Source organism: Equus caballus, chromosome 2 (assembly GCF_041296265.1).
Source record: "Equus caballus isolate H_3958 breed thoroughbred chromosome 2, TB-T2T, whole genome shotgun sequence".
In the NCBI taxonomy this organism is placed as follows: Eukaryota; Metazoa; Chordata; class Mammalia; order Perissodactyla; family Equidae; genus Equus; species Equus caballus.
In genome coordinates, this window is record NC_091685.1 from 113,941,161 (window position 1) to 113,953,893 (window position 12,733).

The 12,733-nt window shown below is 43.3% G+C and overlaps 1 protein-coding gene and 1 long non-coding RNA gene across 4 annotated transcripts in view; one reads left to right on the top strand and one right to left on the bottom strand.

The window, feature by feature from the left end:
• Nucleotides 1-2,499: 2,499 nt before the first annotated feature.
• PDE5A (phosphodiesterase 5A) overlaps nucleotides 2,500-12,733 on the top strand; it is a 130,222-nt gene continuing 119,988 nt past the window's right edge. Inside the window, exon 1 of one of the 3 annotated variants that reach the window (XM_001502305.7) lies at nucleotides 2,500-3,235. In XM_001502305.7, the coding sequence (XP_001502355.2) occupies nucleotides 3,114-3,235 (122 nt within the window). In that variant the 5' untranslated portion in view covers nucleotides 2,500-3,113. Of the gene's footprint in view, nucleotides 3,236-3,511; nucleotides 3,803-4,455; nucleotides 4,662-12,733 lie in introns of those variants that run through there. The other 2 variants (XM_005607870.4, XM_005607869.4) reach the window with 2 other exon arrangements.
• LOC102150521 (uncharacterized) overlaps nucleotides 9,981-12,733 on the bottom strand; it is a 167,709-nt gene continuing 164,956 nt past the window's right edge. Inside the window, exon 12 of the long non-coding RNA XR_011436226.1 lies at nucleotides 9,981-10,088. This is a non-coding gene — a long non-coding RNA (uncharacterized lncRNA). The remainder of the gene's footprint in view (nucleotides 10,089-12,733) is intronic.

A 12,733-nucleotide genomic window follows, 5' to 3' on the forward strand; every position in this document is an offset into this window, starting at 1 on the left:
ATACATAAATTTAACAAAATATATGCAACACATATACATTAAAAACTACAAGACGTTGCTGGGAGAAATTTTAAAAGACTGGAATAAATGGATAAATATACTATGTTCGTGGATTGTAGGACTCAATATTATTAAGATAATTATGAAGATGTCTTCTGCTTAGCATCTCACAAGGCTGCAATCCATGTATGGGCTGGGATTGTGGTCTCGTCTGAGGCTTAACTGGGGAAATATCGGAGCTCACTCAGGTTGTTGGCAGAATTTACCTACTTGTAGTTAGAAGACTGAGGGATTCATTTTCTTGCTGGCCAGAGCTCCTTGTAGGCTGTCAACTGGAGGCTGCCCACAGCTCTTCGCAACTGCCTGCGTTTCCTTGTTATGTGGCATTTCCCCACAGACAGACACACATACACACACACATTTAATTTTTAACCTCCAATTCCATTTCAACACCACAATGCACCCTCTAGTCTTTCTCCTTCAACAGTGAGAAACCTAGATACCATTATATGTGCAAATATATTTACTCAATTTTGTCGAGCCTAGAACACACAGGATTGCTTCAAGGGAGCAGAAGATATCGTGCGGCATTTGGAAAAATAACAAGGCAAGGCAAGAAAGATGTTATGACTCTTACAATTTGTGTTCTCTTTTTTGGAAAAGGAACTTGATCATTCATCGTTTTGTTTGTTTTTTCTGGTTGTGTGACCAAAGCCTTTAACAGTAGAGGTAGGTAAAAGTCACTCATGTAGAACTTTGTAAGCCATGTTACAGAGTTTGGGTTTTATTCTAGTACAATGGGAATGTATTGGATGGCTTTCTGTCAAGTCACATTTGTTTGTTGAAAATAGCATTAACAGCATTTTTCAAGTTATTTCCTGGTAATGTTTATTATTTACTCATTCTTCAACTCATTTTAAAACAAAATTTGAGATGCTTGGAGCAACCCATACCAATAAGTTAAAAACATAAAATAATAGAGCAAATTGGGATAGAATAAAATGGAGCTAAAAAACAAGAGGCCAGGGTGAGTTCAAAGTGTTCAAAATACACTTACCTTTAAGTACTTTAAAATTACAAGAGGTATTGTTACAAATTTTTTCTGAACTTTCTAGAGCGTATCCCTTGTATTATGCTCACCTCAGGTAAAAGACTTAAGCAGGAACCCCCAATCCGCTATCTACACCACAGGGAATTGAGACTCACCAATGAGAAAATCCATGGATTGTTTTTCTTGCAGTGAGTTTTTTTAGAAACCTTGCTAATTTCTGATAATTTAACCCTTTCAGGTTAGGAGAGAAAAAAGGACACTTGGATAGAGCCTGTTTATTTAATCAAGGCAGCCAACCAAAGCAAATAATTTAAGCCAAACATTGACTCCATCTTTAGTAGGTAAGCGGAGTTTTAAATTATAATTGACTTCCTGTTCGAAGAAACACATGGATTTCCACAGGGAAACACCGAGCACTGAGGAGAAAGTCTCTATTTCAAGAGGACTGTCACCAGTATCATAGTAACAAATGCAGAGAGAACTCTCATTTTAAAATCGGACACAATTTATCGTGCACTACTTCACATGCTACTGCTTTGCTTACTTTTTATTGGTTTGTGGTTACTTGCGGACGACAGTCAAGTTTTCGAGAAACTGAAGTTACCAAAGGACAATTCTTTAATGCAGGAAAGATAAAGCATTGCACTGGAGAAATGGAAGACATTTTTTAACCTTCTCATATTATCAATTTAATTACGTGTTTCTATGTAGTGAGTAATGTCTTACGTTCTTGCCAAGAATGTTTTGAAAGGAGTTTGTAAAAGTATGTCAGTTCAATCACTTTTGGTATATCGCTGCTAATGGTGTCGTTCACACGTTGTGAAACACACAACTCCAGATTTAATTCTGCCCAAAAAATTAGGTCATTGCGAAATACCATACTAAAATTGCAAATACAGGACAGGGAGATGGGAGTGAGGACAAAGCAGAGGAAGACACCAATTTCTTCTTGTACAACATGACAGGGATGGGACAAAACAGAGAAGGAAGGCTGATCCCTTTTATAGGGATACTTTTTCCAGAGTGTGTGTGTGTGTCTACGTTAATTCCAGTTAAATATAAATGACGAATTAATTTCAAGTGGGAAACTTGCTGCTCTGCACGGGCGTAGCACCCGTGCTCTCAAGTTACCCTAATTGTAGAGAGATGTCCTTGTTTTCTGACTTCATTCACAAACCATCCCTGATTATTTCAGTTTACCTTTTTCTTTTTCTGGAAATAGTCACGAAAAGGGGGTGTCTGATGCAAAGACACTTAGCTTGTAATGATTATTGTTGTTCTTATTAACATGAAGTACGGGAATGGCTTTGCTGGAAGTTACCCACCCAGACCCCGACATCTGTCTTGGCGGCACACGTCCCTCTCCTTACCCGGCCGCGGTCGGTGGCTGGGCGCTTTGAGCCACCGCGCTGGCTGGGTTCCGAGGGAGATCGGTCCCCACTCGCCGCAGACCGGAGCGCTAGGCTGGAGGAAAGCGAGACGGGACAGTCATTGTTCTCCCAGGCCCGAAGAAAAGCGCCTAAGGTAGCACCACCTCTCACGTTCGGGCGAAACTTCCCCTAGCTCCCGCTTTCTGGGCTCGGGATGGGTCTTCACATCGCGACCTTGCCTTTTCTGGAGTGGGCCACTCCGAGAACACACTACAGTCACCTTTGCGCGCTCCCCGGGAGCCGGCTTGGCACACAGCGCACCCCAGCGGCCGCGTGGCCTCCTTCTAGCCGTGGCCACTTAGCTTCCGGAGAGCTTGCCAGTCGCCGCCGCAGCCGCCTCGGAATCTGGGGACTCGACAGCCTGCGAGAGCCAGGCTCGGCCGGACCCCAAGGAGGGCGCGGGGCTGCGGCGCAGGGCCCCGCCCGGCACACCTGGGAGCCGTGAGGACTGGGAGAGGCGGGGCGCGGCAGAAGGCTGGCCCCGTGCCCGAGCCGCTTCCCCGAAAGCCGGCCGGACTGGAGCAAGGCGAAGGGGGAGGGTCTCGCGGCAGCAGCCTGCTCCTCCGAGGGAGGGACCCCAGCTGGGGCGGCCGAGCAGCGCCCGCGAGCCGCTGAGACGCGCTGCGCCCATCATGGAGCGGGCCGGCCTCGGCTCTGCGCCGCCGCCGCAGCAGCGGGACCAGGACTCAGTGGAAGCCTGGCTGGACGATCACTGGGACTTTACCTTCTCTTACTTTGTTAGGAAAGCCACCAGGTAAGAAGAGGACCCAGGGAAGACGCGACCGGGGCGCGGAGCGTGACCTGGGGCTGATCTCTCCCCTCTTTTGAATTTTCCCCTTCGTTCACCATTAAACAGCCTCCGTTCCCAGGCCCTTCCCTTTTGAAGTAGGTCCTTGGTCCTGTTACGGTGTAGAGACCTCGACTTTAAGGCGAGTACAGTAAAAAAACCCCAAGCGTCGGATTCGATCCAACTTGCTCACAAAGTTCAAATACAAAAATGTACGTTCCGCCCCCGCCCCACCCCCCAACCGTGACCGCCCTGGTATTCCCTGGGAGCAAGATTATTTTCATACAGCCGTGCTCCCGGGCCTTCCTCCAGCCCTTCTCTAGCCTCCTGGTTCCCCTAAATATCCTTAGCGAAACCAAAACAGTTTTTGAGCCCCTTCCCTGCAGCTCCGGAAGCACCATTTCCAACTCGGTCCCAGCGGCTCCGCTCCTCCCCCGTCCCCCCTCGCCCCGGCCCTGGCGGGGCGGGGAAGCCGGGGAAGGGGCGAGACCACGAGGAAGTCCAAAGGCAGCAACATGCCTGAACCTTCCCAGAGTGAGTGCCTTTTGCCCCCTTCCAGTCCCCCGATTGTCCCGCGCGCCTCCTTTCACTCGCTCTTGCGCCCAAGGCGGCGCCGCCGCCGAAAGGGCTCAGCGGAGGGGACAGCGGCGCGCACACAAAGGGCGCGGGGGAGGCGCGGCGGGCAGCGGACCCCGGGGGGCTGGCGGGTCCCGCGCGGCCCCAGCCGACCCCAGAGGCCGGCTCCTCCTGGTCAGGAGCCAAGCGCCGGGCGGCCGCGGCGGAGGGCGGGGAGGGAGCCTGTCCTTTGGGAGGCGGCGGCGCAGCGGGCAGTCGGGGCGCGCGTGGGAAACGCTTGCCGGAGAGTTGGGGAGGAACTGAGGCTGAAGCCGAGGGACGAGGAGGGTGGAGCGGAGAGCGCGCGGCGGGCGGGTCCTCCGAAGCCCGAGGAGTCGGTGCGAAGCCGGGGCGCGGGCGAGGCTGCGGCGCGCGGACTCGGGCCCACTGGAGGACGCACGCCTTTGCAGAAGGGTCCCGAACCGCGCCCCGCCGGCTCTGGACAGCGGCCATCGGGCAGCCCGCGCTGGCCGGCCGGGCCGCCCGCGAGGCGCGCACGGGGCGGTGATGGTGGAGGAGCCGGCCGGGGCTGGGCGCTGGGCTCCCACCCGCCGGCGCGCGGCCTCGGCTCTGCCGGGCGCTCCCCGCCAGGGGGCGGCGCAGTGCGGGGCGGCGGCGCGGCGGCGGGGGCGGTAGGGGACCCGGCTTCGAGTCTCGGCCTCACCTGGGCGCGTCGTGGCCCCCCGGCGCCTCCTGGAGTCCAGGGTCCGCCGGGGCCGCAGGATCTGCACCTCGAACTTCCCACGTTTGCTATGTTGCCCTTTGGAGACAAAACAAGGTACTTCCTTCAGCATCCCCCCCGTCCCACTTTCCCCCGGGGGTGCGGCGGGGACCCGGTGCTGGGTGGTGGCGCCGGGTCACACCGGTGGGGCGATGTTTCATTGAATATAGATTGTAAGACATTTTTGTCTTCCTTTAGTCTCTTGGGGATGTATTACTTTGGGGTCTTAGATGGGGATCTTTTTAACCCTTTCTCCTAACGAGTTGTCGATTTGATTACTTTCGGGGTTTTTGGACAGAGGCGATGGCTTCGGGACAAATCTTATGTTTTGTTTAATTACTCCACCTTCGTTTTAAATCCTCTTTCCCTCTTTCTCTTTCTTCCTTCAAAATCCTAAATCTGGAGCGACCAGAGGATAAACCCGGAAAGGAAAGTGGTTTCTTCTCAAAGGGCACTTTTCTGTGAGTTTGGGGCGAGGCACTAAGGCCATCCAGGTCTGGAGTTATTGATTGCTGTCGGTTGACAGTGTTCAGATGTCACCTGCTACCCCAAGGCCATCTGTCCTCACTCTCCTTTCTCCCTACGTTTCCACCTTCTGCCCCCCGTGAATCCTAGCGCACAGAACGGGGAGTAGGCAGAGAACTGGGCTGAGTTTTTCAGCGTGTGTGGCTGTTCGCTGGAGGTGTTCTTTAGGCAGATTATTAACAGTTGAAAGAAAAAAGTTGTTTTATAAATCAGCATAAATGCCCTTCACCCCCTCCCCCAACGGCATAAATTTGGGATTGTTTGTGGTAGTTTTTAACTAGTCATACACTTCACTTTCAAAGCCTGCCAAAACATTGAAAGTAACATATTGGAAAATAAATGAAAAGAGTTAAGTTACATTTCTTTTCGCATTACTTCTCCCAAGTAGTATAGGATTAAAACCCTAATTCTCAAAATTATACTGCTCTGTGTAAAATTTAGATCGTCTGAGACTATATACTTTTTTTCAGTTAGGGTTTTTATATTATAGTTGATGTTGACAACAGGCTGAACCCTTTCTATGATATATGTGTGTGTACATATGGTCTTAAGAGTTTATGTTGCCTATAAGTTGGAAAGCGAAAGTGTAAAATATTTGAGTAGTACAGGCCCTCATTTTAGGAGTTGCAAAGTGCTGAAAGTTGTCAGTGTAAAGAATATAATCTGAGAGCTTGTGTGTACCCAGAGGTTCTTCACAAAACAATATTCCAGTTTAGGCTGAAATTTGGTGGCATTAACTGGAGACTTAAGACTGAGAGTTTGGACGTTAGTTGATTATAAAAATGCCAAACAGCTCAATCCAGTAAGATTCACATGGTTGTGGTACAAACTTATCGCAGACATTTTAACTTTACAGCTAAGATTTTATTTTTTAACTAGAAGCTCACATTGCTTTGCTTTTTTTCCCTTTTATTACACTTTGTAAGTGTAAATGAATACCGTATGTGATTCAGGAACCCATGAAACAGGATAGTTCTGTAGAGGCATTTGGCATGTTTTAGGATTTGAAATACATTTGGATTCACTTAGATGGCCATCTGTGCCTGTAAACAGGCGTGTTGATGGAACTATTTCTACGTTGTTTGATTTAATTGTTGTCCTTTGACATTCATGCATGCATGCTTCTCTATCCTGTCCCCGGACGTGAATGATCTGCACTGAGTAGCAGTCATTGAACAGAATGGAGCTCCTGGCATTCCTAAATTCTCATTTAAACACCTGTGAATTCTGGTTGACCTTGAATGCAGTTGTGCTGCTCTATTACACTGTTTCTTGTAACTATCTTCAGCTCTGGAGCTAAGCACCCCATTAAAATCTGTAGCCTGGAGCCTAGGATAGACGCTTTCTAGTAATCACAGCCTGTTTATATGAATTTGAGAGAGTCAGTTGAACAAGTCATATAATCTACTGGCATAAAAATGCATTTGAAACTAGTAACCGCAATATATGGAAAACTCCCACCCTCACTATTGTAGACAACTTTGCAGTCCTCCAGGCCCGAGATGCTGTCTTAATTAAGGGCTCTTAGTGCTCATGCATTCACAACGCAGCCTTCCCCTGCTAATGCCGCTTAACAGCTGTTGTTATTCTTGACAGCATATTAAAATAATGTTACCTTTCATTAGTTACTAATCAGCTCTGTGGTAGGGGTGATATTTTAGGTCATTTAGTGTGGTAGGGGTAATATAATTGACTTTTTATTGCTTTGTTTTGTACTAGGCAAAAGCTTGAGAATATTTGGTATATACTGGAAATAGGAAATATTAAGTGAGGACAAGTTTTTATGACTGCTTGGATCAAAGTCCAGAAGCTTCACACCTCCGCGTGGTTTTCTGTTACAGACTTTTCATTCGACCCTGCAGGGCTGTGCTGAATTAGCTGACCTGCCAGGCCCTGTGTTTGTGATCCTTTCTTTTTGGTAATTTTTTTCTCATCTCTAAAAGCTGAAACATCTTTGTTTGCAAGATATTTTTATTAAAATCAGATGACGGATATAAAATAAACATTGCTATCTGCTCTTAAAAATTACTCTTTCTATAACTACATAGGGATAGAAACTTTTCACAATTTTCAGACAAATGGTTTGTTAAGCATATTTTGTTAAGCACTCACTAGTATTAAAGATAAAACTCTGTGGGCATAGGCTCAGTCTGACTTCAATATTATTTATAATATTTTTCTGATGGTGCAATAACGGCCTTTTTTGCTTTTATTGTGTATAACCAGGGGTCCATATAGCCAGCTCTAAGCAGCCTTTAGTGACCTAAAAGTCCTCATGTGGATTGAATTCTTCCTTTCTGGAAGAATCCATAGGAGCCCCTGAAAGGCTATTTCTCATTGCCCTTGTAGGTCTAGTGTTCTCGAGGTTTCAAATGCAGATCCATTCAGATCTTGAAATACAAGATCATGATTCCTAAAATGTGGTAGAATTAATGCAGTCGCTGTTAGTCATAGATGGAGATTTCTGTGTGCTTAGTATAACATCATCTAAATAGGCCTGTAGTACTATTCAGTACTTTTTTTTTTTCAGTTTGTGATCAGAAGATCTCTAGAAACTGCCAGTATTTTCACAAGGTCATGTCTTCAGCACCTCAAGATGAGCACTTTTTAGCATTTTGATTATGTCGTGTAACAAAATTTCCTTTTTAAGTAATGCCACCTAAATAGATGATTTGACTCTGGTCTCTGATACCATTTTCTTTTAAAATATTTGAAACTGCTTTCAAGTTGTATGGATAAAGTTTTTGTCTTCACCTTTCATCTGATGACAGAGAACATGCCTTACTGAGATGCTCCCCTTACTCTGGATTTGAAAACACAAATTCACTTAGAATTGGTTTGAACTTCCCAGTGCCTTTTAATAATGCTTGGGAAAGATTTCTTTCATAATTGAAAAGGCTAATCGGAACTGCTCAGTATTTATTAGTTTATCCCCCAAACATTTTTCAACCTAATAATTTATTAAACCATATAAATTTATTATGTTGTATCGAGTTAGATTTGTTCTTTGTTCTCAGAGCTGATTGAAGGATAAAAACCTCTTCCTGGGATAAAAGCCTTTCGTAAACACTGCAGGGCAATTAAATAAATCACTGAGTTGATTGATAGTGGAGGGTTGAAAAATGACTAATTTCTGAATTTAGGATGCAGACTAGCTACTGACTTGCAGGACTTCCTGTGAAATTAGTTTAACTGGACAGATGGAAATTCAGTTGGTCAGTGTTACGGCGGATTGACGTGGCCTTGGAAATATCTGTTATGTCAGGTTCTCAGTAAAGAGTGCCCGTGAGCTACATACCTAGGAATAAAAAATCGAAGAAAGTCTTTCCACATGAGTCATTCGTTTGATATTTAACTCTGTAATCTTATTTACTGACTCAGTATCCTCATTTTATTTTGAATTATATATATATTTTTCACAATGTAAGTGCTTTATTCATTTTCTCTAATTGGTAGGAGTTTATACTTATTGCCAACCAAATGTTTAAGACAGGTAAAGCAACCTCAGAGTTAAGTTCATCAGAATCATTTTGATAATTACTTTAAAAAGCTTTTAAAAAGCCTTTAAAGATATATATATATATTTCCTTTCGTCTTCTGGTTTGTAGTTTGTAGTAAACATACTTTTTAAAGTCTTACTGTGCCATTGTTAGCTTCTGTATCCTTTGAGATTTTTTCCCTTGATTCTGACTTGTAAAGCAAGATTAACATTTTGCAAATTATCTTCTCTGAATAATTTTATTATATTTAAACTTGGGAGAGAAAAGATCCTCGCCTGATATTATGCTTCTAGTGATAACTACAAAAAATAAGAATCGTCATTTCCTCTCTGTTGAATACCTTTGCTGAGGTCATAAGAAGAGAAAAGATCCTGATCTTTTAAGCTGATGAAATAATTAAAACACACATACAGGATCTTTGAACTTTAAAGTTAGAGAGGATCATGTAGTCCAGTGTTTCTCAAACTTAAGTAATGTTCCCCTGTTAAAGACACATATTCTTATTGAGCTCCAGGATATTAGAAAGCTTTTGGTCACAAGTGACAGAAACCCAACTTAAACTCATATGAAATTGACTCGCATAATTGAAGTGCCTGGGGATTGGTTTGGCTCTGAAATTCAGCTGATCAAATAATCTTGTCAAATTCTGTCTGTCTGTCTGTATATCTAGCCAATCTATCTTTCTTTCTTTCAGTCCGTCTATCCATCCATCCATCCATCCATCCATCCATCGTTTTTGCCCCTATGCTGTGTTTATTCTCCTGCATACTTTCTTCCTGTGCTAGAAAAGTTTTTCCTTGGCAGATTTATGTGGGTCTTAAACTTCTGATACTAGAGAAGTACCTTCTTAACTATATCAGTCCTCTCACAATTACTCTGGCCGTGTTTGGGTCACATGCCTTCTCTGTACCAATCACGGTGTCCAGAAGAATAGGGCTGATTACTTTGTTGGGGCAGGTAACCCATAGTTGGATATGTCATTGGGGGAGAGGGAATTACCAAAAGAAAGTGATGAGGGCACACCCAGAAGTACCAGATACCTGGGGATTGGTTTGGCTCTGAAATTCAGCTGATCAAATAATCTTGTCAAATTCTATCTGTCTGTCTGTATATCTAGCTAGTCTATCTGTCTTTCCTTCAGTCCATCCATCCATCCATCCATCCATCTTTTGGATGTGGACTTCCTTTTATTTTAATATTAGTTAAATATGGAATTCTTAAGATTAGATATAATTTAATCACAGTTACAGTGTTTATGCAACTGTAATACCAAAATAAATTTATAATTTAATTATGAATAAAATGATAAAACTCCAACCAAATGCAAATTGACAGCATTCGTTAACTCACCCTTGCAAAGTGAACGTGGCCCTGACTGCCCGATGGAGGGTTTGGCGAGGTCAGTTCGCCTTTGCTGTGGCTGCCTTAGGAGGCATCCTTCACTGCTCCCGCTGGGTCTCTGTGTGAACAGGCATGAAACTTTATTCCTATGGCACAGCATACCCGCGTTTGGGTTTTACTTGGTTTGAAAGCATATTTGCATATTATATTTACATCTTTTATTTTCTCTTTATCCTACAACCACTCGGCTGCACTGTGATTGTAAACACAAATATAAACCTGACTGCTAAAATTGTAGGACAGTACTTGGTTCTAAGGTGGTCATCCCACTAATTTAAAGTATACTTCTTTTGCCTTTTTTGGGTTGTACTTGTCATCAGTGTGAAAACACAAAATTAAAAACATTTTCACAGAAAAAGTACAGATCTTCAAAACATACTTGTTTTGGATTCTCAGGACTTCTCAGACCTCAGATTGAGAAATGCCAATAGACCAGTCTGTCCCATATCTAAGCTGCAAAGCAAGTCAATTTACACATTCACAGCATAGGTTTCAGTTACGATGTTTTTCCTTTCAGATGTAAGTAGGTTTTCCTTAAAGGAACATTTTTCATACGCGTGATTATGAATGCGCGGAGAATTATAAAACGGGTCTCTTCCAACTCTCGGTCAAATTTGAATGTAAAACCATATGAGGATATCACTTGGAGGTGCCCCTAATCTCCCGTTTCATTTAATACTGTTATAGTATGTTAATCTTTTATTCATCTAAACCGATGCTTCCCAAAGGGCATGCTATTGGCATCTTGGTGGACCAAAAGCTTTCTAACTAATAAGACAGTTTTTTTTGTTCTGAGAGACTGTTCAGAGCATTGCAGGCTGTTTAACGTCTCTGGGCCCCAGACACTAAATTCCAGGAGCACCCCCATCATTGTGATGCCATGGTCACAATGCCCCCTAAGGGCTGGCACCATGACTGAGTTGGGAGCCACTGTTCTGAACTCTTTAAAATTTATTTCTGTTTATGGTGGGCAAGGGCCCCACGTAGGACAGATTCAGACTTCACCGCCAGAACTATCTCTTTCTGAGAGTATGACCTTAGGTACTTTATTTGCTTTCTCTGTTAAATGGAAATAAGAGCATTCACTTCATAGAGTTCTTGAGAAATTTAAAGGAAATAACGCCTATTTCCTTACCTTTTTTAGAGTGATTTTCAGTTTACTATTTTACCTTGAGAATCATCAATGCCTTAAATATAATCACCAACTGTGATAGTCACTCCCTTATTCTGGTAAATGGGAATTAGAAGAACAGGACAGGGGTTTTATAGACTTTAAGTGTCCTTCTCATTCTTTAGATGAATTTTTATTGATGGTTTGAACAGAACCTTTGTGGATCGTGTAAGGTCCTGGAAAGGTGACTGGAATGGGAGACCAGACTTGCCGAGTTTGTCCCCAGCTTTGTGACTGTCTCAAGTTAATAAACCTCCACTTTAAAATGGGAAGTGAGAGGGAATGAGAATCAAGGCAGACAGATTAATCAGTGAGCTTAAAAATCTCTTCCAGCTCTAAGCATTCTGGATTCTCACCAGGAGAGCAGAGTGTCAACTTCTCAGATTGAATAGTTTCCTCCTTTAAGTATTTTCCAAATACCTGTAGTGGATTCAGTTCAAATTATGCCAACTATGTAACTAAAACCGTATAGAATTAGGATCCAAGAGCAGAAAAATTTCTAACATTATAATGTGAGTTATTTTTATGTTTTTCCTACAGATAATTTTAGTAGATTTCCATATGAGTTATCAACTATCCCTTTCCAGACAGGAAATTAATACACTCTTTGTAATTCTGGCTGTAGTGATTAATTCACATGACTGATGAAGAAAGCACTGGAGAGAAAGAAAAAGGGATGATGTTTTAATAGTAGATTTAAGAACACGAGAACTCGTGTTTTGTGGATCATTGAGGGCGTGCAACTTTTTGCTCTTGTTTTGTTTGCAAGGCACCCCAGAAGTCTCCCCAAATGTTACTGCTCAAGGGACCTGCTATATGGCCATCCATGAGGCCCATGCATCAGCCTACTTACAGAATTTCCCCAAGTGAGCCCCCTTGGGTAGGAGCTAAAACAGATCAACTTTAATCCCCAAATCTGCTGTCGCAGAGTGTTAAAGCATTGTTTTATCATGTGTTAAAACCATTCTCCAGCTTAGAATTACAGTTATTATGAAATACTGCTATGGTTTTCATCACAGTAATTAGTTGTATATTTTCCCAAAGGGTTTTATTTTATCTTTGATATTTTGGAAAAAAAATCATCCCCCAAATCTATAACTTATTTTTTTTAAATTAATTTCTAAGTAGTAATGGAAAAACAAGTTACGTTCTTGCAATTATTTTTCTCAACTAAATGTTCAGCTCTTAATCTTTCTGTGTTACTCAGAAAATTATGTCATATGTAAGTGTAGTTATTGGTCTAGGGAGTCTATGTTTTTTCAGTACTAATTTGAGAAAATGCTAACATTAAAACATCTCTTTCTTATGAGTGTTTCTGTAGAGAAATTAGTGCTTTTAAACTAGGAGCAACAAATGGCTAACATCTAGTTATTCTATAGAAGCCCATTGAATAAATTATTTTTATTTTTACAAAAGAAAATCACTTTTGGTGCTGGCCTCATGGCTTAGTGGTTAAGTTTGATGCACTCTGCTTCAGCGGCCTGGGTTCCTGGGTTGGGATCCTGGGCGTGGACATACACTACTCATCAGCC